Source organism: Lissotriton helveticus, chromosome 5_1 (genome assembly GCF_964261635.1).
Source record: "Lissotriton helveticus chromosome 5_1, aLisHel1.1, whole genome shotgun sequence".
NCBI lineage: Eukaryota > Metazoa > Chordata > Amphibia > Caudata > Salamandridae > Lissotriton > Lissotriton helveticus.
The window spans coordinates 353487347-353512379 of record NC_136065.1 but is presented as its reverse complement, the minus strand read 5'-3'; the positions used below and the strand labels follow the sequence as shown (position 1 = coordinate 353512379).

At 43.3% G+C, this 25033-nt stretch overlaps 1 protein-coding gene across 1 annotated transcript in view; it reads left to right on the top strand.

The window, feature by feature from the left end:
- The window catches only part of TTC34 (tetratricopeptide repeat domain 34), a 417629-nt gene that overhangs the window by 248822 nt on the left and 143774 nt on the right, over positions 1–25033 (top strand). The window contains exon 4 of the mRNA XM_078642477.1: positions 22591–22757. Within this exon, the coding sequence (XP_078498603.1) occupies positions 22591–22757 (167 nt within the window). The remainder of the gene's footprint in view (positions 1–22590; positions 22758–25033) is intronic.

Here is a 25033-nt window from a genome sequence, read left to right as displayed (position 1 = left end):
TTCATTGTACGGGGATCGGCATGAAAGTCCAAAACCTCCAGTCATTACTCCCGTCATAGCCCAGCCCAGACCAGAACCCTTAATTGTAGATGAACAGACGAGTGAGTGTGAGTCTGAAGTCTCACTGCTGGATCTGCCCATTAGAAATACAGGGAAAAGGATGCAGAAAATACATAATCCTTTCAATGCGAGGGAGATTCAGATGGAATCAACTTCGGGTACTAGAAGTGTCACTTTGGTCACACCTGAGGAAATCGAAAGATGGAGTCAAGAATTAGAGAAACAAACTTCGCAAACGAAACCTTTAGACCTCTACAAACTGAGAGTAGAAATCGAAGAATTAATGGCAGGAAACGTAGGATTAGACAGATTAAATACCTACTCTGAGGAAGAGTTGTTGATTATGTGCAAAAGTCTTACCCGCAATGTCCGAGTACTTCATGAAAAATTGACAGATACTGCTGCTAGTATGGGAATAGACATTTCAAAATCGAAACCCTTGCAGAAGCCATACCGAGCAGAATTTTCAGACAAAGATTTGGAAAACCTGAATATATCAGGGAAAAAGGCACAGGTCAAAGAACTATTGACAGTGTTGCAGAAATGGGGAGACGTAGAAAAATGGAAAGCCAGATGGGCTAGGAAAAAAGATGAGGCCAGGTCTAGGCAGGTAACTCCCGAATTCGCTCTAAGAGAAGCTGAAAAACCAGAACAGTTATGCCCTATGCGTGAAGTGCCAGGAGGAAAATATGTACATGTTCCATGGTCCCGACAGGATATTGTGTCCTTTACCAATGACTTCCCAAAATTACGAGAAAAACCAGTCGATTGGTACCGGCAGGTAGAAAGATTCGTAAAAGTGCAGAAATGCTTGTGGAAGGACCTGGATGGGTTCTTCGACATAGTGGTCCCTGTAGATCTGTGGACTGAGTGTAAGATAGCCATAGCCTGGCCTAGTGAGGAATACCCGAGAGACGACAAAACAGGGGAACCATCGAAGGAAGTGATGAGGAAGTATGAACAGGTAATTCAACATTTGAAAATAAAAGTGCCTGCAAAGGAAACTGATTGGACCAAGATAGATAGAACTACGCAGGAAAGGGATGAGACAGTGCATTCTTTTTATGAAAGGTTGTTGCAGGTATTTAAAACATACAGTGGTATAGATAACATCGAGATGAAGGACATGACCCATTTCATTTACAGGTTTGTAAACGGTTTAAGACCAGAAATTTGTCAGTGGATAAAGGATAATAAAATCTGTTGGCATACCAAAAAGACAGATGAGGTCCTACGGTACGCAAAGTACTGTGAGGACGAAATGGCAGAAAAGAAAAAGGCCGTGAAGGAAAAGGTGATGTGGGCTCAAGTGAAGCTTGCAGAACAGCAAGAAAAGCAACTGAGTAAATTAAATAAAGTTACTCAGAACCAAGGTCCTGGGGGAGGGAATGGAGGAAAGCACCGGCCTAAAATGAGTAGAGAGGAAGCGAAAAAGAAATTTCCCTGCCATCAGTGCGGAGAAATTGGACATTGGCGAGACGAGTGTCCATATTTACAAAGTGATAATGCCCAAACACCTGATTTAATTCCACAGACGCAGAATGAAAAGCAAAGAAAGACCAAGCAGCAGGTAAAAACGATTCAAGTGCCTCGAGCGCGAAAGCGTATTTTTAAAGGGAAGTCACCACAGGGTGATGATGTAGAAGTCTGGGGAGACAATGAAGATAGAAATACAGCAACTTCGCAGTATTTGTTGAATGACACTTTTTTCTGTGATGACCAGTACTGACGGGGCCTGAGAGGGGAGGACGAGGAGTGCGCACTTGGCGCCTCTTTGCCGGTAGACCAGTCAGGGCCATACATTGAAGGAAAGGTTGATGGAAATGATGTCACCTTTCTATTGGACACTGGTGCTACCCGTTCTACTGTGAGAACAGTGGACGTTCCAAACCTACCCCTCTCGGGAGAAGCAATCCAAGTAGTAGGAGTATCTAATCAATTGATTAGTACACCTGTTACCGAGCCCATGGAGATCTCAATTGGAAACTTTAAACAAATGCACAGATTTGTTGTCTGTGATACCAGTCCGGTAAATTTACTGGGACGTGATTTGCTGTGCAAAATGAATTGTACCATCTTTTGCACACCAAAGGGCGTCGAAATTCAAACCCCAGATGAAGACGGTATCTACAAGCTAATGTTAATTAGACCTGACTCAGAAATAAAACGACTGACTATACAGGACTTACCTGAAGAACTCCAGCAGACAGTGAAGCCCGAAGTATGGGACTTTACAGGAAAGGATGTGGGATTAATGAAAAACATAGACCCCATACAAATAGCCATGAAGGAAAATGCAGTATACCCCAATACCAAGCCTTACAGAATGAGTGCAGAAGTAAGAGCAGGTGTTGCCATTGAAATACAGAAATTGCTAGAAGCAAACATCATACAGGAAGTAATGAGTAGCCCGTGCAACTCACCCATTATGGGAATCAAAAAGCCTAATGGCAAGTACAGAGTAGTGCAGGACCTGAGAAAGGTAAACAAGATAGTGGTCCCTTGCTGCCCTATTGTCCCGAACCCAGCAGTGATTCTGTATCAGATCCCCTGGGATGCTGAATGGTTCACTGTGATCGACCTATGTCATGCTTTCTTTTCGATCCCATTGCATCCAGATAGCAAATTTCTTTTCTCATTTGCTTTCAACAGTAACGTATATGTCTGGAACAGGGTCCCCCAGGGGTACACTGAAAGCCCCTCTATCTTTAATCAAATCTTGAAAAAATGCCTGGAAACTTTAGTCTTACCGGGAAAATCTGTTTTGGTACAATACATTGACGACCTATTGGTGGCATCTAAAAGCCATAGGGATTGCGTGGTTGACACCATTGCCCTACTGAATCACCTGAGTGAAAAGGGACATAAAGTGGCCCCTGAAAAATTACAGTTCTGTTCGAAATCAGTGAAATATCTGGGACACCAGATAGAAAAAGGTATCAGAAAAGTCACCTCAGAGAGAGTCAGAATAATTCAAAATATGCAGTTACCTCGTGCTCAGAAAGAAATCAGAATGTTCCTCGGAGTTGTAGGTTACTGCAGGCAATGGATTGTGGGATTCGCAGTCCTTGCAAAGCCCTTGATACAAATGACAAAGAAAGGAGCAAAGGACCCAGTTGAATGGAATGACGAGAGCTTAACAGTTTTCACACAGTTGCGAAATTGCCTGTGTACAGCCCCTGCTCTGGGAATGCCTGATTACTCTAAGGAGTTTGGCCTTTTCTGTGACACTCGTGACAATTGTGCATTGTCCGTCCTGACTCAGGAGCATGGTTTAATCAGAAGACCTGTGGCATATTTTTCTGCCACTTTGGATCCAGTGGCTGCTGGACTACCTGGATGTCTAAAAGCAGTAGCTGCAACTTGCACCAGTTTAGAACAAAGTGAGTCAATTATTATGGGACATCCTGTAACTGTGTATGTTCCACATGCAGTTGTGATCCTATTGACTCGTACGAAAACTCAGTATCTCACCCCTAGTCGGCTGACTAAATATGAGAGGATTCTCATGGGTGCTGCAAATATAGTCATTACCCGATGTAACATTTTAAACCCTGCCACTCTACTCCCTGACTCAATGGTAATGGAAGATAAGGGAGATCATGAGCATGACTGTATTGACCTGACAGAGTTTAGTACTAAACCTCGCCCAGACATAAAAGAAACTCCTTTGCCTGTACATGATGAGGAATGGTTCGTAGATGGTTCATGCCTGAGGCATGAGCTAGGAGGCCTAAGTGCTGCTTATGCTGTAGTCACGTTAAACAAAATTGAAGAAGCATCCTATCTATTTGGAGTAAAGTCTGCACAAGTAGCCGAATTGATCGCTCTGATAAGAGCTTGCAAATTGGGAAAAGACAAAAAAGTAACAGTGTATACTGATAGTCAGTACTGTTACGGGGTTGTGCATGACTTTGGCCAATTATGGCTACAAAGAGAATTCCTGACTTCTTCAGGTACCCCCATTCGAAATGGAAAAGTTGTTCAAGACCTTTTAGAGGCAATCCAATTACCAAAGGAATTGGCAGTGGTCAAATGTGTTGCTCATAAGAAGGGCCTTGACCCTGTATCTATGGCAAATGACTTTGCTGATCGGGTGGCAAAACAATGTGCTATGGAACAAATGAGAATAAATCCCAATCGGGGTGGGGTTGGAAACAGCTGCCAACTTAGAATGTTTGAAGAAGTGCCTACATGGGATGAAGTGAGAGGATGGCAGCATGTGACGCCCTGGGAAGAGAAAGAGAAGTGGAAAGAACAAGGTTGTAAACCGAGACGTGAGGATGGTGTCATTGTGGGCCCAAATGGTATGCCTGTGTTACCCAGACACCTGCTTGCCCCAATGGCTCGATTGATACATGAGGGATCACACATTGGGAGGGACGCCATGGTTTTGGTATTTCAACAGACTTGGTACAACAAGAAATTCAGGAAGGTAGCAGAATCTCTCTGCCAGAGGTGCTTGACCTGTCAGCAGTTCAACGCTGGCAAAAGAACAGTGGTTGAATTGATGAAAATTGGGAGATCAGGGGGTCCCTTTGTGAGAATACAAATTGATTTCATTACCATGCCTCGTTGTGAGGGAAAAAGGTATGTCCTAGTCATTGTCTGCCTATTTTCAAAGTGGGTGGAAGCTTACCCTGCCACACAGAATGACGCCATAACAGTAGCTAAGCTCCTACTAAAAGAGTTGATACCTAGGTTCGGGGTTCCAGTCTTTATTGATTCAGATAGAGGCACCCATTTTCAGAATGAAATTTTGGCCTAGCTTTGCAAAGCATTCGGGATCACTCAAAAGCTGCACTGTGCATATCATCCAGAGGCTTCTGGAGTGGTAGAACAAATAAATGGCACTATAAAAAATAGATTGGCAAAAATGTGTGACTCTACTGGCTTGAACTGGATAAATGCCTTGCCTCTTGTTCTGATGGGACTCAGAAGCATTCCAGATCGAAGAACAGGCCTGAGTCCCCATGAGATATTGATGGGAAGAGTGATGAGACAAGCTTGAGTACCAGGATACAAACTGTTAAGCATTTCTGATGATTTGGTACTTGAATACTGCAAGCAACTGGGTGACCAAGTGCGTTCTATCTCTCGCCAGATTGGGGCAGACGCCGTCGCCAACCCGACAACACCAGTTCACAAATTGGTTCCTGGTGAATGGGTTAAGATAAAGAAGCATACTCGTTCGAGTTGCCTTGAACCAAGGTGTGGACAAAAGCGCCAAGTAATCCTGGTCACCACAACAGCGGTGAAGTGTGCAGGCGTTCCCAAGTGGATCCATGCCAGCCATACCCAGAAGGTGATACCGGACGAGGAACCTGGAGCAGAAGGTCGTCCAGCTGAGGGGTCTACAGCTGTTGGTCCTGAAGTAGCTGATATCAGACGGCCGAGCACCAGTCCCATTGAGGGTCCTGTAGGCGTTGGTCCAGAGGTAACTGATGACGTGTGGCCAAGCACTGGTACTGCTGAGGATCCCACAGTTGTTGGTCCGAAAGTAGCTGATGACGAGCTGCAGAGGATTTGGCCAGAAGATTGGATACCCATAATCAACCTTCCTGGAGACCGACTCAGAACAAGAGAGCGAATAAGAGAAGAAAGAGAGTGGAATAGAGAGGTCGAGCAAGGCACAGGCGAAGACCCTCAGATCATTGAGATTCACATCAAATCTGAGGACGAAGAAGAAGGTCAGACAGGGACAGAACAAGGGATCGATACTCCTCCGCTGACTCCTGATGTCGAAAAGGGACAGACTAGACATAGTGTAATAGTTCGAGCAGAAGAAAATCAAGGGATCGAAGTGCTCGAGAAGGATCAGGCAGAAATAGAAGAACGTGTTCAGGACACAGAAACAGAGACATTTGAAAGCCAAAGTCAAAACTCACCTGAACAAGGCCAGCTTAGTAACCAGGCAGAAGAAATAGATACAAGACCTGGGACTAGTCAGACAGAAAGGGAGAAGGCAGAAATTGAAGTGCCACAAACAAATGAAAATAAAAGGACATTAGAAGAAAGCCAAATAACAGTGCCAACCAAAAGACTCAAGAAAAAGAAGCACATTGAGCCAAGGTATATTAAGAGACTAAGATTAAGAATAAAAACTGGGGAGGAGCCAAGATGGCGATCGGAACAGTCGCATAACCACCTCGCTCCGAGATCCCTTCCTCCCCGCCACCTATCCTGTCTTTAATCCTGTTCGGGGTGTTCCGAATTTGGTTACCAAGGAAGAGCCTTCACTTACCGTCTTTTTTCCGGGGCTCTGGCGTGCAGGGATTTCTGCGTTCTACCCTTGTCGCCTTGCTGGCCTTCCCGGCCCTGACGCCGGGGCCTCGAGTGCTGGGTTTGCCCGGAGATGTTCGGAGTGCCGGGGGTCCGGAGCCGGTGGAGAGACCCGTTGGTGAGAGCCTGAGAGCCGCGGGCCGGAAGCCCCGGAGCGGACCCACCCCCGATGGTGGACCACCCCGTCTGCCCGATTGCCTGCCGGCCCGAAGAAGAGAAGCCGCACTGTCCGGCACCCCTCAAGTGAGAAGCCCACTCCTGTTGCTTGACCCGCCTGGGATCCGGTGCTGGGCTCCCCCCGAGTGCTGTGGGGAGCACGCCCGTTCTTCTGGTGACTATCCTTTCTCCGCCGAGCGCCATCCGCCGCGGATCAGCTGTGTGCCCTGGGGCCGCCGGTGCCCCTGGTGGACTTGGAGTCGGCTGCGATGATGGCGGTGGGTGATGTGCTCAAGATGGCGGATGCCCCCTCGGAGTTTCTTTCTCCTGGAGACAGGGAAGTTGTTGCATTTGCTCTCTCCGAGCCCCGTTTGGTTCGAGCGGCCCCTACTCGGAGTGTTGTCTTGTTTGCCCTGGCTGCTCTGCGGATCGACCTGTCCTTGAGATGCCGAGACTTGGAGTTGCGGATCGCCGCCATGGTTGCTTCGCCATTTTGTGACGCAGAGTCGTCTCCCCGAGTTGTAATGGTTGAAACCTCTCCCGCTGCTGTGCTGGGATCTCCGGCAGGGTGTTCGATTCAATGGGCTCAAATGGACCCGGTGCCGATGCTGCAGTGTTTCCTATATCCTGATTGCTTTGCTTCGTGCTGGACAGCCCAGAAATTGTGCTTGGCCACGTGTATCTTTGAGGTACTTTTGCATTCTGACTGTTGCCGAGCTCTCCTGGTTGCTTCTTGTTGGCCGGGACGGTGTTTTGCGGAGATCCCACTGGCCGTCCCTGACTGGTATGGACCCACTGTATCATGCGGTTCTTTGGCCGTGGCGGGGTCTGGCAGTTCGACTCTTCATAGACGTGGACAGGGGTGATCGTGCCTGGGTGCCTGTGGGACCTTTTTAAATGGCATCTCCGGGCCTCGTTATTTTGGATAGTTCCTGTATCTATCCTTGTGTAGGCTTTTCTCAATATCCTCTTCGTCCTCGATTAGTGATCCGTTGTTGCGGGGGGGGTGGTGTTCTATGTTTCGGTCGCTGGCTCCTCTCCTCTCCCTTCCTTCTTTTTCCTCTCCTTCTTTCTCTTTTTCTTTCTCTTTCTTCGTTATTATTCTCTTTCTCTTTCTTCTATATTTCGGGTGACTCTGGGCGACAGGCACGCTGTTTAGTGGGGTAGGCCGTAGCCATTACAGTGATGTAGGGTGGGGGGGGTGTTTGTTATTTTAGTTTGTTATCTTCTATGGTCCCTTTTTTGCCTTTTTCTAGGGGGTGGGCTATGTCCCTCTGTTTTATATCCTTTGTTTCGTAAATGTCTGCACTTTCCCCTTTTTCGGGGCGGGAGGGCTGTACATTTGGCGTCCACTTTATTTGTTTGCTGCGATTTGCCCTTTATTTTTGAATCTTTGATGGGCGTGGGATGACTCTGGGCCTCGCCCTACTGTGGTTATCTGCTTGCGTGGGGGGCTGTTTCCCTCCCGCCCCCCCCCTCTTTCTCTGTCTCTGTTGCATGACCCTCTGGTAGACATGGTTGCTGCCTCCTCTATAAAACGTAAAATGAAACCTTTTTTATCCTGGCGCTGACTGTGTAACGACTTTATTCCACGTCTATCCTGTATTCATTCTATCGTACACATTGATGTTGCTTCTTTTTGAATCTCCTGACTTTGCGGCCGGCCCTCGTGGTTGTAGGCCTGCGCTTGTAATAATGCGTGTCTTTCAATAAAGGTTTAAAAAAAAAAAAAAAAAAAGAATAAAAACTGTCCAAGAGAAACTTGCAGATATAAGAAAAAGTCCCCGAATTGCAGAAATACCTGAAGATAGCTCCAAGAGAAGGAGTGAGCGAATAAAAAGACAAAACGAAAAATACAAGGATCCGGAGTGGACCTACTTAATCTTGGAAAACTTTGAAGATCTTGATATTACTGACGAAAGCGACGAAGAACAGATTACTGATTACTCTGCAGAGGAAGAGGAAGAACCGCCGTGAAATTGCTCAGCATAAAAATACCTGGGCAAAGCCACAAAGAGGGGTTAAAATTGTATTTACTCATTTAAATGTTTTCGCAGACCTGTTAGTGCATTATGTAGAAACTATGGAAATAGAAGATTGCTATGTCTGCATGAAGCTACCTACTTCTGTGGCTGAAGGCGTGACATATCATCACCTATCTCTGACCTATGGAATCTCCTGTAGTATTTTAGCAAGCTTATTTTACAAAAGAGGACCGTTACAGTACTATTATTCTAACAATGACGTGATCTTTTCTGAACTTCCTATACGTGGAAATCTGAATCCTGTACATACTAGAAGTGACGTTACACGTTATATGGGAGAATATTTTCTGACTATAGGTACTATAGACTTAAATGAAGCACACAGAGACAACTTGACCTGTTCATTACATGAACAAGAAAAGGTATTCTTAAACATGGCAGAGAAAAGACGGGAGAGTTTCCAAAGAAAGGCAAATGACAAAAGGCAGAGAACACCTAAATGGGCTGAAAACATGGAAAGCACCTCAAATGGCGGGGCAGGGCCTGCTTTGTTGCTGGATTTCGAGAAGAAAGGGAAACTTTCTCTACATCGCGAGAAGACTAGTTATTATAATAACATTTTCATTGGTTCCAGTCAATGTGAGCACAATTACAAGGTAATTGGGGGTTGGGGATTCAAAAATGGGTCAGAGCCTGTGTTTCCTGGAATTTATTATATATGTGGAGACAAGGCTTATTTCAAATTGCCGGATCACTGGTATGGAAGCTGCTATTTTGGCATTGTCTTCCCGAGAATATACCATGTGAATGAAATTGCTGGAAGCAGTGAAAATACTAATGGCTTAGTGCGTAGTAAAAGAGAAAGCGTAGGTGAAATAATGGGTAGTATTTTTAGTGCACTGATACCTGGAGTGGGAGTGGTTCTGAACACTCACAGAATTTGCAAATTGTCCACAATAGTGGATGTGTTGTCTACTGACACAGCTCATGGATTTCTGCTGGTCAATACCGAAATGGTTGCGATCAGATCAATGGTTTTGCAAAACAGACTTGCTCTTGACACCTTATTAGCAAAAGAGGGCGGAGTCTGCCGGATGTTGAAGGCGCAACATTGTTGCACTTACATTCCGGACAAAAGTGTACAGCTCAAAAGATATGTGAAAAACATTACTAATTTGGAAAAGGAACTCAAACCACTCGAGGTTGACAGTGCCTGAAAGAGACTGGTTGATGGTCTCTCCAATGTAGGACATTGGTTTGCTAGTTTAGGTAAAAGCTTATTATTTAAGGTACTGATGCCAATTGGAGTGATAGGTCTTATCCTATTTCTCATATTCGTCTGTTGCAAATGTCGAAAGCATACTAAGAAGTATCAGGTGAATGCAAGAGGAGTGAAACGGAGTGCGGATGAACTTGAATTGGAAGAAATGAATAATCAGATTTATAAAAAGGTGAAAAATTCTCACCCTACCAAAAATGAGAAAGAGAAACTGAATCGCCTGTTGGAAGAGATAGAAATGTACAAGGTGTGAAAGAAAGTTGGCATCTGGTTCCATTTTTTGTGATGATAGTAAATATCATCAAAGAGGGGATTGATAGAGCAAGATTTCGCATCGCGACTTGCTCGAGTCAAGAACCTCGAAAATCTATTATAATCTCGTAACTTCAAGTGTTTGTTTTACTAATTTTATGTATTTTGAATGTGTGTAGGTATCATAGAGACGCTTGCATATGTGTTTTACTAATACGATTAATCCGTGTCCCTAAAATGGCCGCTGCTTGACTTTCCTCTTCTGCGCATGCGTCAGTCACACTCACGTGACTACACTTAGAGATAGTTTTGGAGGGAAAGGGTGCGCATGCGTAATAGCCACAAGATGGCGTATCTTTGTATTAACGTGGTGAAGCTTCCTGCTGCTGCTCTTGTGACATTGTTCGTTGCACTTACCCTTAATGCATAGTATATTTTTATAATGGTGAAACTAAAGTACGGAACTTATAACATGTAATACGTTCATTTATTTTTATGTACTAATTTGTTTTCGCTTACTTTTCATGTATCCTCGGCACTGAGGGGTGATGGGGCTGGGGAGTCCATCTTGGAGGGAACTTCTGCGCAGAATCAATAGATGGTGCGGTGACATTGAAACCCAGCCAAAGAAGGTTGATGCCAGAGCCTGCCTGGGAACATGCACCTTCACCCAGCAAGAGCATCTAGATTGTATTATATTGTAACACATTGTATTCTTTTGCATTGTATTCCCTGCGACTTCTCGTGGGAACCCCAATCTTGCTAGGCGGCACCTTAACATGCAAATTAGGCCTTAGAATATTCTGTTCTGATTGGTGTGTTAACCAAATCCTACTTTAGGACCAATCGAAATTTGGGGATTCTGACACTTTGCAACATTTGGGGGGTGGTACCCTGTCCCAAAACAGTATATCTAGCCTAGGTTTAGCTAGAGAAATTGTCCGACTTGTCTGAATAGCTGACCTGTCACTGAACCAACGCACTCAATAGGTGACTTGCTACAGAGCGCTGCGGAGCACTCTGTCCGAATTTGACCATAGACTAAGGTTTTACTAAACCTTAAGTGCTGGCGGAGCACTTTGCTGAGGAGTTCGCTGACCCAATCGGGGTTCCGATCGATAGCTGCAGAGACGGTGGAGCGCAGGCGTTGCTTCCGAACTGCGGGTGCTGGTCGTATCCTGGTGGTCCTGTCCTGATCCTAATCTGGGTTTCCTGTCCTGTCCTGGGGTGTCCATTCTGCACCTGCTGTCCCACTGAGGGTTATCCTTCCTTGAGGGTTTTCCTGTCCTTAACTGACCCGTGGCCAGGTTGGTTTTCACACCAGTCTAGGTAAATATTGCTCTAAGTTCTTAAACTGCACCTTCCTATTTTTCTGTCTTTGCTTCAATAAAGACATACCCTTTGCATATGTTAATTTTCCATGCTTTTCTCTGCAAATCATTGCATCTCATTAAAGTCATTTACAGTTTACATTGCATAGCATGTTCCTATGTTCCCTATTTTTTTAGTATAAATCTGTCCATAACTGTTTATGAATTAAATATATGATACGATTTTTCTCCTAAATACTGAATTGAAGTAATAACGTTAGAATTATAGCGTTGCACTTTTACCCTTCCATAGATGTATAGGTTACCCTAGTGTCCTTTCTCTCGAAACCTGACCCCCCTGATAAAGTTCCTAATGCATGCATAAAATTCCTAGCATTTAGTACTCTCCCTCGAATTTCATTTTCGTTAATTCTGAATTCCCTCATTAGTGGGTTAGATGGTTACCTGTATACTCTTCCTATATAGTTATGTGCTCTTCGTTATTCTGATTATAGATTGCCTCATTACTATTAACTATATGATTGAAGAATCTGAAATCTAAGATAAACTTTTAAAACTTCTCAGTTGTCCGTGGTCATTTCATGAAATAAAGTACAAAAATTGGGGTTAGTATCTTGCTGCCTTTCCTTTTACAGCTAGCTTCCTGACCCATCGTGGTCATAGGTACCCATAACGGTGGATGGTAAGTTGGGTACACTGGAAATAATCGAAAAGGAACTCACAATTATTGATAGTAGATTGTGTGGTCATCTGATCAATGTATATGATAAAGTAAAGTATATGGGCCCGAAGCCAGAAGTGGCGAAATTATTGGTCGGGTGACCCGCGATCTCTAGCACTTCCATAAGTAATGATTTAATATCATTGTCCTGAACAGTAGGAGCCTCTGTTTGAGTAGCTTGATCGCCTGCATCTTGCTGTGCTTCAACACCGTAGCCTGTGCGTCTGCCCTCGAAGTTCAATTTAGGCTATTTCTGGCCAGTTTTCCCCAGTTCATGCGAAGGGCGGAGGCCCGGTTCAGTGGCGGCCCAGGCGGCGTGCCTGGTCGAGGTCGCAACCTCGAGATTCTAGAGGGGGACCCAAGGAGAGGCAGAGAATGTCGCGTGTTCAGCTCTGCCAGCAGCTGCGCAGCCCAAAGAGACCACCCGCCAACAGGCCCAGGATCGTGCCCAAAGGCCGCAGGAACAGTCAATTATTGTATGTGCTGAAGGGCGGTCTTCTTCACAGGTCGCGTCCTTCCTTCAAATCGTGGGGATCCCCCAGCGAGCAAGATCTCATGCAGTTGGGAACTCCAGGACGCCACGCAGCCCACGGGCTCATTGCATGTGTCCGCCGCTGTCTTGCGGGCCGCTGGACCCGATCTATTGCAGCAGGCCTCGCCCCTCGGCTAATGTTTCAAGCCACTTTGGCGGGCCTAAAAGCAGGATCTTGACGGATAGTTCCCGTCCGGTCTGCAGAGCTCACTCAAGTTGCAGCCATCTTGTCGCCAGTGAGACCACACCCCCATACCTATGGCTACTTAGGGGAAACATAGCCAGGGCCGGACTGGCTATCGGGCGTTTTTTGCTGGGGTGGCAGGGCAGGGTCCAGGTTCACTGCAGAGGGGCCGATTTTGTTGCTGAGGAGCTGCAGGCACTTCTAAATGAATAATGCAAAACAAATAGCTTTAAAGCGCACTTTTTAAAACATTTATTTTGCATTGATTATTAAGGAAAGCCCGGTAGCCAGTCCAGCCCTGAACATAGCAAACACAAAAAGATGATGGACGGAGTGATGAAACTTTTAAAACACTCACCCCTAGTCAAGAGATGTAAGTTAAATCCATTGTTGATTTGTTCAACATTCCGTCCATCATCTGGTCTTTTTGTATTTGTCGCCCCATGTGAGAAGGGTATGCCTAGACCTGGGTTCCGTGCTCGCTGTGCCACTGCATTCAAGCTAGCCTGGCTGATATGGGGTAATACCCTGAAACCAGTCTCAAGCTGCTTGTTTCCGGTCAGGAAATACCTGGCCTGACAGTTCATGCTTGACTGTTACCATGGGGAGCAGGGACAAGACTGATTTGCATATGGCTGGGTCCAAACTGGGGTGGCGTGGTGAGCAAAAAAAACGATGGATTTAACCCAGGTCGATTACTGGGGTTGAATGCTTGATGTGTTCATCATTCAGTTTATCATCTGTTCTTTTTGCAAGAGAAAATCTTTGCGCAGGCTAAGGGAAACTTAAACCTTTCAAAATACACGAACGGTGAAAATTTGGATCTTCTTCAGTGTAAAAAACGTTGGACAATTTCTAGATTTGACTTACTTGTGTTTCAGACTTTCTCCCCATGATTAGGTGAACTCCAACACCAGCAGGTGAGATGATATATTTTTATTTAGGCTATTTTCACGACTTCATCACAAGTCTCAGTCTTGCAGAATGAAGGTTCACAAATACGGGTGGGCGAATTTCTTTTCTATTATTAGTTGTAAGCATATGCGAAACTTCTGGCGTCTGCCTGTTTCCACTGATTTATCATATGCCTTGTCCTTTTAAAAGCCAGAGGCGAAATGAAAGCAGAATTCTCTGCTGCACAAGAATTTCTAATTTCTCGCACTGAGGAATGGAAATAAGGAGGAATTGTACTTCCTTTCGGTACTGTCAGGGTCCGGACGATATATGTCCATAGTAATTATATTTAGTTACACCGTGCACAACCCCTAATAGTGCATCTGTGCTAGTTCCCCAGTACATTGTGTGTGGAGCCGGCCTGCCTCATAGAGCGCCAGGAGGACCCTACAGAATGCCACTGCACTGCCTAAATACTTCCCTGATGGTCAAGGAGCATTCAAGAGCACTCCCATGTTGTGCAGGCAAAATATTTACCTTACATTAAATATCACGAAAGTATATGTATTGTCTGGCTCCCAAGAGTGCTCATAGAACAACTATTTAGAGCTTTCGTTTTCTTACAGCTAGTAGAGCAACTCTGAGTCATCTCCACAGGTGAAAAAAGGCGAATTTCGCGTATTTCGAAATGTATCTGAATATTTCAACCTTCTTTGGTCACAATATCCTAATTTCTCATATCACAAGAAATCCAGTAGCACTTCTTTTTCGAGATGATTAGGCCTTGGCACATGCTACATAACTCAAATCTCAGCTACAACAGTGACTCCGCATTCCAGGGCATGCTACGTTGATATGCTTTGGCTACTCTTACTTTTCGTCACAGTGATAACTTTGTCAATGTTTCTAGTGGTCTTGTGTTTGGGATAGTAGACTTGTTGCACCCTATCCCTTTTGTTCCTGAAACATGCCATTTTTAGCCTACATTCATTAGCCACATTATTGCTTATGTAGGCCTTTTAAGAAAAAAAAAAAAAAATAAGCATGGATTAATGAAGAGCCCAGTTTCAAACTTTCATTACCCAAAGATTTTCACATACACCATAATGGGGCCTTCGGTGCGGTGGGGCCACTTGGTGTACTCCACATACCAATAACTGTGTCCACTGAATATTGCCTCCAGGAGAAGTGGGTCACTGTTACTTGTGGCTGGACTCCATATCCACTCTATCAACACCGATGAGAAACACTCAGTGATGGTTCAATAGTAAGATGGAGACCATTTCAGAAAAATATGGCAGGTACTCACATGTGTGATTGTAAGTGCAAATGTGGGTGTACTTGTAAAGCGCACTGCGACTCCAAGAAGTATCCTGGCGCTGAAGACCGCTGGGGAACCCATCCTGGTTTTCCCTGTGAGATGGTCCCTTTCTGGGTATCTCCAAGGTGAAACCAGGCATCCCCAGCGTCTGTGGGGGGCGTTGTAGAGATGAGGCAAGTTTAATACCCAGAGTTGCAGAGTGTGTTCCCTGGTTAGAGTAGGCACCGAGGCGAGAATTATCAAGTCTGTTTTGACCCTGGTCCACGACCTGCCGCGTCGTGAATTGAACACTGGTCCCGAGCCGTTCTCTGCTTACAGGTCTGCGGCCTCTAACCAGTGAGCCACACCACTCCACCACTTGTGTCTACTACAACACTTTCTGAAACACTTCTTGAGTAAGCAAGGTGATTTTTGCTGGACCATGCTTGGCTTACAATTCTGAATTCAACCCAACACATCTGTAGATGATAAACTGCAATCCTCGTCCTTCCAAGCATGTTCCCCGGAAGGGCGCCAGGAAGTTGATGTGAACTGATTAGCGTTGTGGTTCTATTCCTACAATGTAATATAATAATGTTTCTATTTATTTATTTTTGGGACTCGCCAGTAGATGAAAGACAACTGTCCTTTTCTGCCACACTCACACCCAGCATTCTGTAGTAACAAATCTGAGAACACTGTCCAGCATCTTTAGCATTAATAGTCAACCACTATAGGTCTCTAGACTTTTTTTTATCAGTTCCTAATCAGTAAACTCTTCCAGGCCTGCCAAGTAACTAGTTGAAATATTAAGGCAGGAAATAAACTGGAAGGGAGAGATACTCCAAACTGGTAACACGCATTTGCAGTGGGAGCCTTGCAAATGCGAATAGAAAGATACGTTTTAGCTGTGCATGTACACACTTGCACAGGTTTCATGCAACTAGCTTGAGAAGCATCTGTTTATGTACAAGCTACCTCACTAAAAACAAATTGTTCTGAGAGTTCGGCAACATCTACAGGATCCTATTCATTGCTATTTGTTGTCTCAGTTTGCAGGCTCCTAGATGCACTTCTTACATCTGGGGTTATCTATTTGATTCTCAGGCCTTCCTGATGGATACTTTTCTGGTACATGAACAAGTGGAAAGTGAGGAAAATCAAATCATGCCACCTGTAGCTTAGCCCAGCCAGCCCTCAACTCCTTTTGGGTGCCCTGGCCCACCAGCATGCTCTCCCTTCCTTCATGTGGAGCACCTTAGTTTGAATTCTGAAAATCGCTCAGTTCAGCCAGGTGTGAGTTGCCTTCTTTACAAATATGTGTAAAATGCATACACACAATTAATTAAGTTGTAGTAAGGTCCTCTCTGACTGTGCTTGACCCAAACTGTTCAGGCCTGTGCTAACTTCATTGAAGAAATCTGTGTTTTATTTGAGTCAAACTGAACCTTTCCTTCATTGGGTCTAATAGTGCATTCAACCCTTGAGAATAGTTAGTATAGTTTAGTCCATGACTGACTTCAATAGCTGATGGCTGCCCTCAATGAAAATGTCAGTAAAATAGTTGTAAAAGAAATTAGTTAGGTAAGCTAAGGCGAGAAATACTAGGTGCAGAGCTTCTTGCTTGCTCTGGAAGTGATTCAATAGGACCTTGAGCAAACATTATTGAAAACCGGGAAACAACCATTACAACGCAGTAATTACAATGCACTTCCTTTACAACGCAGCTGTTACAACGTAACTATCTTTCCATCGCATGCCATTACAAAGGTTCCATGTTTAAATATCAATGTAACAAATATTGATGAAAAAAATATCGAGGTAAAAATATTGATAACAAAAATATCGACTCCCAATACTTAAACAGGTAAGTACTATAATATTGACTCAAAAAAAATCGATGTTAAAAAACTATAGATGCAAAAAATATCGACTTTAAAAAATAACATAACTTAAATAAAATGAATTAAATAATATTACTATTATAAACGAAATAATAATTTACATTTAATATATATTTTAACTAATTATAACAAATAAACTTAATTTAATAATTATAAACACAAAAAAATGTGTACATATACATACATTTACTTATGTACATTTTATTAACTATCATCTTTATTTATTTATAAACTTTTTTGATTATATAAAAATAAAATTAACACATATATAAAAAACTTAAAATAAAATAAAATGCTCCATATTTAATTAACACATTAAACCATTCAAAAAAGAATAATGCATACATTTAATAACAAAATAAAAATATTAGTACTTAAAACATTGGATAGCGAGGGGGTAAAAGTTACTATTCCCACTCCAATTAGTGCAACAGTAGGGAAAGCGCTGGATAGCAGAGGGTTAAAAATTACTATTCTCACTCCAGTGAGTGCAACAGTAGAGAAAGCGCGGGATAGCGGAGGGGTAAAAATTACTATTCCCACTCCAGAGGGTGCAACAGTAGGGAAAGCTCTGGATAGCGGAGGGGTAACATGTACTATTACCACTCCAGTGAGTGCAACAGTAGGAAAAGCGCTGGATAGTGTAGCGGTAAACATTACTATTCCCACCCCTATGAGTGCAACAATAGGGAAAGCGTTGGATAGCGTAGGGTTAAAAATTACTATTCCCACTCCAGTGAGTGCAACTGTAGGGAAAGCGCTGGATAGCGGAAGAAGAAAATATTACTATTCCTACTCCAGTGAGTGCAACAGTAGGGAAAGGGTTGGATAGCGGAGGGGTAAAAATTACTATTCCCACCCCAGTGAGTGCAACAATAGGGAAAGCGTTGTTGGATAGCGTAGGGGTAAAAATTACTATTACCACTCCAGTGAGTGCAACAGTAGGAAAAGCGCTGGATAGCGTAGCGGTAAACATTACTATTCCCACCCCAATGAGTGCAACAATAGGGAAAGCGTTGGATAGCGTAGGGTTAAAAATTACTATTCCAACTCCAGTGAGTGCAACTGTAGGGAAAGCGCTGGATAGCGGAAGAAGAAAATATTACTATTCCTACTCCAGTGAGTGCAACAGTAGGGAAAGCGTTGGATAGCGGAGGGGTAAAATTTACTATTCCCACTCCAGTGAGTGCAACAGTAGGGAAAGCGCTGGATAGCGTAGGGGTAAATATTACTCTTCCCACCCCAATGAGTGCAACAACACGGAAAGCGTTGGATAGCGTAGGGGTAACAATTACTATTCCCACTCCAGTGAGTGCAACAGTAGGGAAACCATTGGATAGCGTAAGGGTAAAAATTACTATTCCCACTCCAGTGAGTGCAACAGTAGGGAAAGCGCTGGATAGGGGAGGGGTAAAATTTACTATTCCCACTCTACTGAGTGCAACAGTAGGGAAATTGTTGGATAGCGGGTGGGTAAAATTTACTATTCCCACTCCAGTGAGTGCAACAAAGGGGAGAGGAGTTGGCCTAACGGCTAGGGCGCTCGACCTCGGACCTGGAGGAACTGGGTTAGAGTCTCGGTAACGACGGCAAAAACCTCCTGTGATTCTGGGCAAATCACTTAATCTCCCCGTGCCTAAAATGAAAGTAACTGGAAAACGTAAAAATGTAATGTAACTGGAAAAATATGTAAAGCGCTCTGATACCTGATTCGGTTCGGGTCTAGTTCGCGCTATATAAAACTCAGCAAAAAAAAAAACAGTAGGGAAAGCGCTGGATAGCGGAGGGGTATAAATTACTATTCCCACTCCAATGAGTCCAACAGTAGGGAAAGCGTTGGATAGCATAGGGGTGAAAATTATAATTCCCACTCCAGTGAGTGCAAGAGTAGGGAAAGCGTTGGATAGCGGAGGGGTAAAAATTACTATTCCTACTCCAGTGAGTGCAACAGTAGGGGAAGCGTTGGATCCCAAAACAATAAAAAACAAAACCATCAACATTTTAATTACATTTAATTTCCAATATTAACCTAATTCATATATAAATTTAAATATATTATTATTGACAGATAATAAAAAATAATTATTTACACATTATTTAACACTATAATATCCACAACACACACCTAAAATTAATTACACAATTAAATTTAATAATTACTAATTAATTGATGGAAATTAATGTATTATTATTTATTAATTTGTCAATAAAAAATTAATTACTTACCACCTTTCACACCATTTACACATATAAGCACCACAACACACCTAAAATGTAATAAATAATTAACATAATTAATTACTAATTGACTAATTGAAATTAATTAACAAATAATTATTAAATTATCATTAATTAATCCATCAACACATTAATTATTCAATAAAGGTTATATAATTAAATTACTACCCACCCTATTCCCCTATAAACCCACAACCTGCTACTGAACTAAAAACGCAAAATTGAAATTTAAAAAACAAAATTAACTACTATAACTAATAAGTTAAATCTATATAATTAAATTACTTCCCACCCTATTCCCCTATAAACCCACGCAGAATTAAATTTAAGATAATTTAATAACTAGTAAAATTCTAAAACATATAATAAAATGACAAACAATTCTCATTATAAACACTAAAATACATAACATTATTAATAAATTGATATTTTCGTCAACTATATTTTTGTAAATAATATTTATTACAACTATATTTTTGTAAACAATATTTATTACAACAATATTTTTGTAATCAAAATGACCTACCTGTCAGTCGACATTCTTGTCAACTATATTTTTGTTGTCGATATTTCTTCCCCACGATATTTTTGCGGCGATATTTATGTCCTACGATATTTCTCCGTCGATATTCGTGCTCTGCACCCATTACAATGCATGCCATTAAAAAGCAAGTCACTACAAGGCATGCTATTACAACACATACCATTACAATGCATGCCATTACAAGGCATTATAAGGTAAGTAATGGGGATTTTTTGTTTTAGTGTGATTATGGGCTTTGGGGTACATGGGAATAGTAATTTCTACCCTACACTATCCAACACTTACCCTACTGTTGCACGCACTGGAGTGGGAATAGTAATGTATACCCCTACACTAGCCAACACTTACCCCACTGTTGCCCTCAAAGTGTTATGCGTTGTAAAGTTATGCGTTGTAATGGTATGAGTTTTAATGGTATACGGTGCAATGGTAGTTTCTAAAAATGCATTGTAATAGCATCCGTTGTAAAATCATGTGATGTAATGGTATTTGCGATGTAAAAACCCCATTGTAATTGTTTGCGTTGTAACATTATATATTCTAGAAAACCATGTTAAAAGATTAGCTAATCAGGTTGTTAAAGCTCTCGATTCGAGATTGCAATTCACCGTTTTGATTTCTCAGTTTACACAGGATAGCATTTGAGATCAAATAGGAAGATAGAATTACAGACCATGCATGTCTTTACCACACGTGGCTTAACAACACAGTCTGAACAATGGCTGGGTATTTACCATGCGTTCCTTTAGTATGCAAGTTGTTACAATGACTTGCCTTAGGAACTGCACTTGACTTCGGATAGTATGATTTGCTATTCCAATGCCAGTCTATGCAAAAGTAGGAAAGGCGTTGGACTTTACATCTAACACCAATCCAACAATGCCTTCCCTAAAGCAAGCCGTTGGGTGGTAAAGAAATGCATGATAAAGACACAGTCATCATTCAGGCTGTGTTGTACAGGTTCTGTGTGTTTTAGACCGCATTGGAAATTATATTTCCCAAATAGGTTAAGATCATTGTAGTGTCTCACACTTTATCTGTTTTATGGACTCATGCCACACCACATGTTCTCTCACTGATGGGAGGGATCATCAGCAATTCGGGAGCAATGCAACACAGAGAACAATAGTAAAGAGTAAGATACATTTATATTAGGAAACAAACAAAAAGAATTCAACCCTTCATGCTCAACCATGCTTATCACAGTATATATACACAGAGCAACAACCTTTATTTTAGATGTATGGGGGCTACATGAGACGCTATTCCTTGCTGGAAGTAATAGATATTGTCATGGTGTCTACAAAGAGTTGTAAGGCAGAGAGCAGGCATGAGATTTAGAGTAATTTGTATAGAGAAGAGACAGACAGGTAGAAGGAAGCAGAGTGATGAAAGGTCAATCTTTCATGCAGTATTTTAAGGTTGAGAATTTATGCATGCAATTTGTGGATGTTAATCTGTTGACAGAAACAGTTTTAAATTCTGCCCCAAATGAACAGCGTACACTATCTTTCTAGTGGCATTTAAGAGGTGACACAGATACTCCCCACAGTAAAGAAAAACATTGGTGGTTGAGACCCCTTTACTTCAAGCAATGGGACAAAACAGACTCCTCTACCCACTACGGCACATTTGATACTATAAAGTATTGGTACAGTTTGTGCTAAGCATATGCACCATAAATATATATATATATATAATATAAAACACATGTTATGTAAATATCCACTACATTAAAAATATAACAAGGTAAGTTAGTCACATTGCAGCGATCATTATTATATTTAGAGCCTGGTTTGAAAGGTGCTGTCTCTTTTATCCCCCTCAAGAGTACCCCCACAGAACAGACAGACACCACGTCCCGCCGAATGGATGTGTCTGGACTCACCTTCCCCTGCCAGGATCCAACTTGTCTTGTGCAAATTATGAACCAGGTAGCTGAAAAATTGCCCATGCTTGTAAATTGAGCAGTTTTAATAACTTGTTAAAACACGCTGTATAAGTGTTCTGCAAGATATGGAAGACTGTATGGGTTTGAGCCTGCTGCAGGCAATATTGTTTTAATATCTTGAGAATCAACAGTAACAAGCCTTTGCAATGCAATAGGTCTCGCATTTATGAGAGTTTGAGCTACTTGCATTGTAAATGACAATGCCTTTTATTTATGTGTTGTTTTTAAAACAGATAAATAAAAAGCATTGCCATTTACAATGCCAATAGCTTCAACTCTCGCAAATGTGAGATCTATTCCATTGTACATGAGTTTGGCGCCCGTGCTATAAAAATTAAAGAAAAGCATTAGGAGAGAGGTGTCCTGCCACTGCAGGCAAGACAAAGCTATTTGAGAAAATAGTGCTCGGAGGCTGTAATTAAGGCCTACCGAGTAAAAACACACATACTGGTGGTGTCGCCTTGGGAGGTTACATAATGAGACAAGGCGGTATTAAGGAGGGACTACTAAGCCTATTGACCAATGAACAGTCACAGTTTACAGTGGACAATGACACAAGCCAATGAAAAATATGGGCGGAGAGTGGGTGGAGCTTCAAGTCCTTACCTGAATACAGCATGCCTTGCAGAGCAGCACATGCGCTGCCCATGCTCGACCCAAAAATTGGCCCAACTGGCCATAAGAACAGTGCCACAAATAACCAAAAAAGACAGCCCAAACTCCATTCTGTCATATCAGCCCTTAGGGCACTGCCTGTTTGCCAAATACAGCAGTTTGACCTTGGTTGGGTAGCAGAAAGGCACATTTTTTTGGGGCTAAATCGAAAGCAGAGGATGGAGTATACAACCTTTCTTTTGAGTATTACTTGTCAAAGCTGTTATAAAACAGATATTGATTGTGTAATATGGAGCACTTACTTAGTAATACCTAGAGCCCTCTGGATGCTATGTCTAACCAAGAACTTTCTACTTACACAGGTGGTCAGGCTGGAGATTCCCTGCTTGCCCGTGCCCGATGCTATGGGCACCTTGGGCAGAAGAAAACAGCAATATTTGATTTTAACGCCATCTTGAAGGAGGAGCCTGGTAACGTACAAGCTCTCGTTGGACGGGCCTTCATGTACCTGGTATTTAATCAGCAAAAGGTGATACGACGTTTGGAAGTGAGATGATTGTCTATATAGTTGCTTGTATGTAATATCTTTATAATGTTAGATTGTACTAGAACTATTTCAGCCACAGTCTCTCTATGAAACTTAATATATAATATATTTATTAGCATTTGCATCGAGAAATGGTCTTCACAAGCATGACTAACCATACACAAACGTGAACATATTCAGTTTAGTTACCTATTTGTTTAGTAGTTTTGATTAGCGAGGAGAGTGTCAGAGTATAGGAGTAGGTAGTTCATAATAACGTCTGGAAACTAAATACGATTAGTGGTGGGAAAGCCTGCTGCCTAAATCCACAGGCACAATCAGCTTCAGTTGGTAAGTAAAGCCAATGAGAGGTCAGTTTTATATACAAATAATGCAACCTGTATCAAAAAGAATGGCTTATATCCAAGGCACAAGTGTACAGTATGTACAACCACGACCACATTAACCCAATGATGTCACCACAAACTGACTCCACACAAGTTTTTATAAAATGAGTATAAACTTTATATAAGATGTTATACAATATAACCACACAATACAAAATCAACAGACAAGAATGGGTAGTATTCTTTCCGGTGGTTTGGTAGTTTCTAATCCCAACCACTGCTTCTAACCAACAGTTAAGATCACTTCTAACCATTTCCAAATGTTTAGGCAGGTCGTATTGCTAGAATCACACATGTTGGAAAAGAAAACAAATACTGCAAAGCATAACAATATTCTCTTGTACTGTGCAACAGAAAAACAATGCCATGAATAGTGCCACAGTCATGTACTTCGCAATAGAAGGAATAATGCAATGCATATCACTACCAGCATGCCCTGTACCATGAAGAAAGAAAGTAATGCGTCATGCTACAATCCTGTACTGTGCAATGAAAAAATAATGCACTGCGCCACGTTATAATCAGATAGTGTGCAATGAAGTATTAATGCAATGCGCCACGTTACAATCAGGTACTCTGCAAGGGAAAAATAATGCAGTGCCTAGCGCACCAAGCATGTAGTTCATCAGGCACAAATGAGGTCAGGCGTCATTCGACAGTTCTCTACTTCGTTAGCAGGAATAATGCAAAGTGTAATACGACAGTTTAGGTGCTCCATTACAGTGCCCCCAGTTTGGATCAATGATGACACAAAGTACTGCTACCCACTCCGGCCCCAGTACTGGCCCTTCTTGGGTCAGCATGGGTTGAGATCAGAGCCGAAGCAACCGGATCGCGCAGCTGACAGAAGCGAGCGGCCGAGAGAGTGTCCATTTCCGGGTCCGCACGCCACCACAGGTGGTGATCCATGTTACCTGGAGGGGGGGGCGCAAGCTCACTCTCCTCTCCGACATCACTGACTTGGGCCTTGATCCAGAACTCCGTCACAGGGTGCGGTGAGCTCGGGCCGGCGGCTCAGATCCTCCGGGGCTGCCGGCCGGGCTGCTGCTGTTTTCCTCCAAGGGTCCAATGATCTGCCCCTCCTTTCGGCAGTCTTAGGGAACACCGAGACCCGCCCCTAGCACTGTGGAGACCTTACTTCAAATGTGGTGCACACTCGACCCAGGCACTCCTCACCAGCACCTCAGGTTGCAACTCGACATGCACACTGCGCGTCCGAGACTCGCCTCTTCTCTGGTGCTCATGATGACCCGGCGCTCCTCACCCGGGCCTCTGCTTGCACCTCGACATGCACCCTGGGCATTCGAGTCTCTCCTCTTCTCTCGTGCACACAATGTCCAGGCGCTCCTCACCAACACCCTGGCTGCACCACGACAAGCTCTCCGCGCGTCCGAGTCTCACCTCTTCTCCCAGTGCACACGATATCCAGGTGCTCCTCACCAATGCCCTGGTTGCACCACGACACACACTCTACGCATCCGAGTCTCACCTCTTCTCCCGATGCACACAATGACCAGGCGCTCCTCACCAACGCCTTGGCATGCAGCAAGACACTCACCCAGCACGTCCGAGACTCAGCTTACTCCTGGGTGCCCACAAGGCAAAACTTCTGAGGGTCTCACGCTGCAAAGCATGCGCACACTGCGTTGCTTGGGACCTCTCCAGAAACTTTTATGATCCTGTATTTCCACACAGGGAGCCAGCTCACCTCGGGCTCTTGGGGTTACAAGACACAGCACAAAGCATAGTCTTCTTCAAGCAGTGGGACCCAGTGCCTCCAAGCCCAGCCCCAACAGCCTCTCCCTTATTTAGAACAGAAATTGCGGAACAACCCCAGATCACGAAGCAAGGATTGGTCTTTCCACAGCAGTT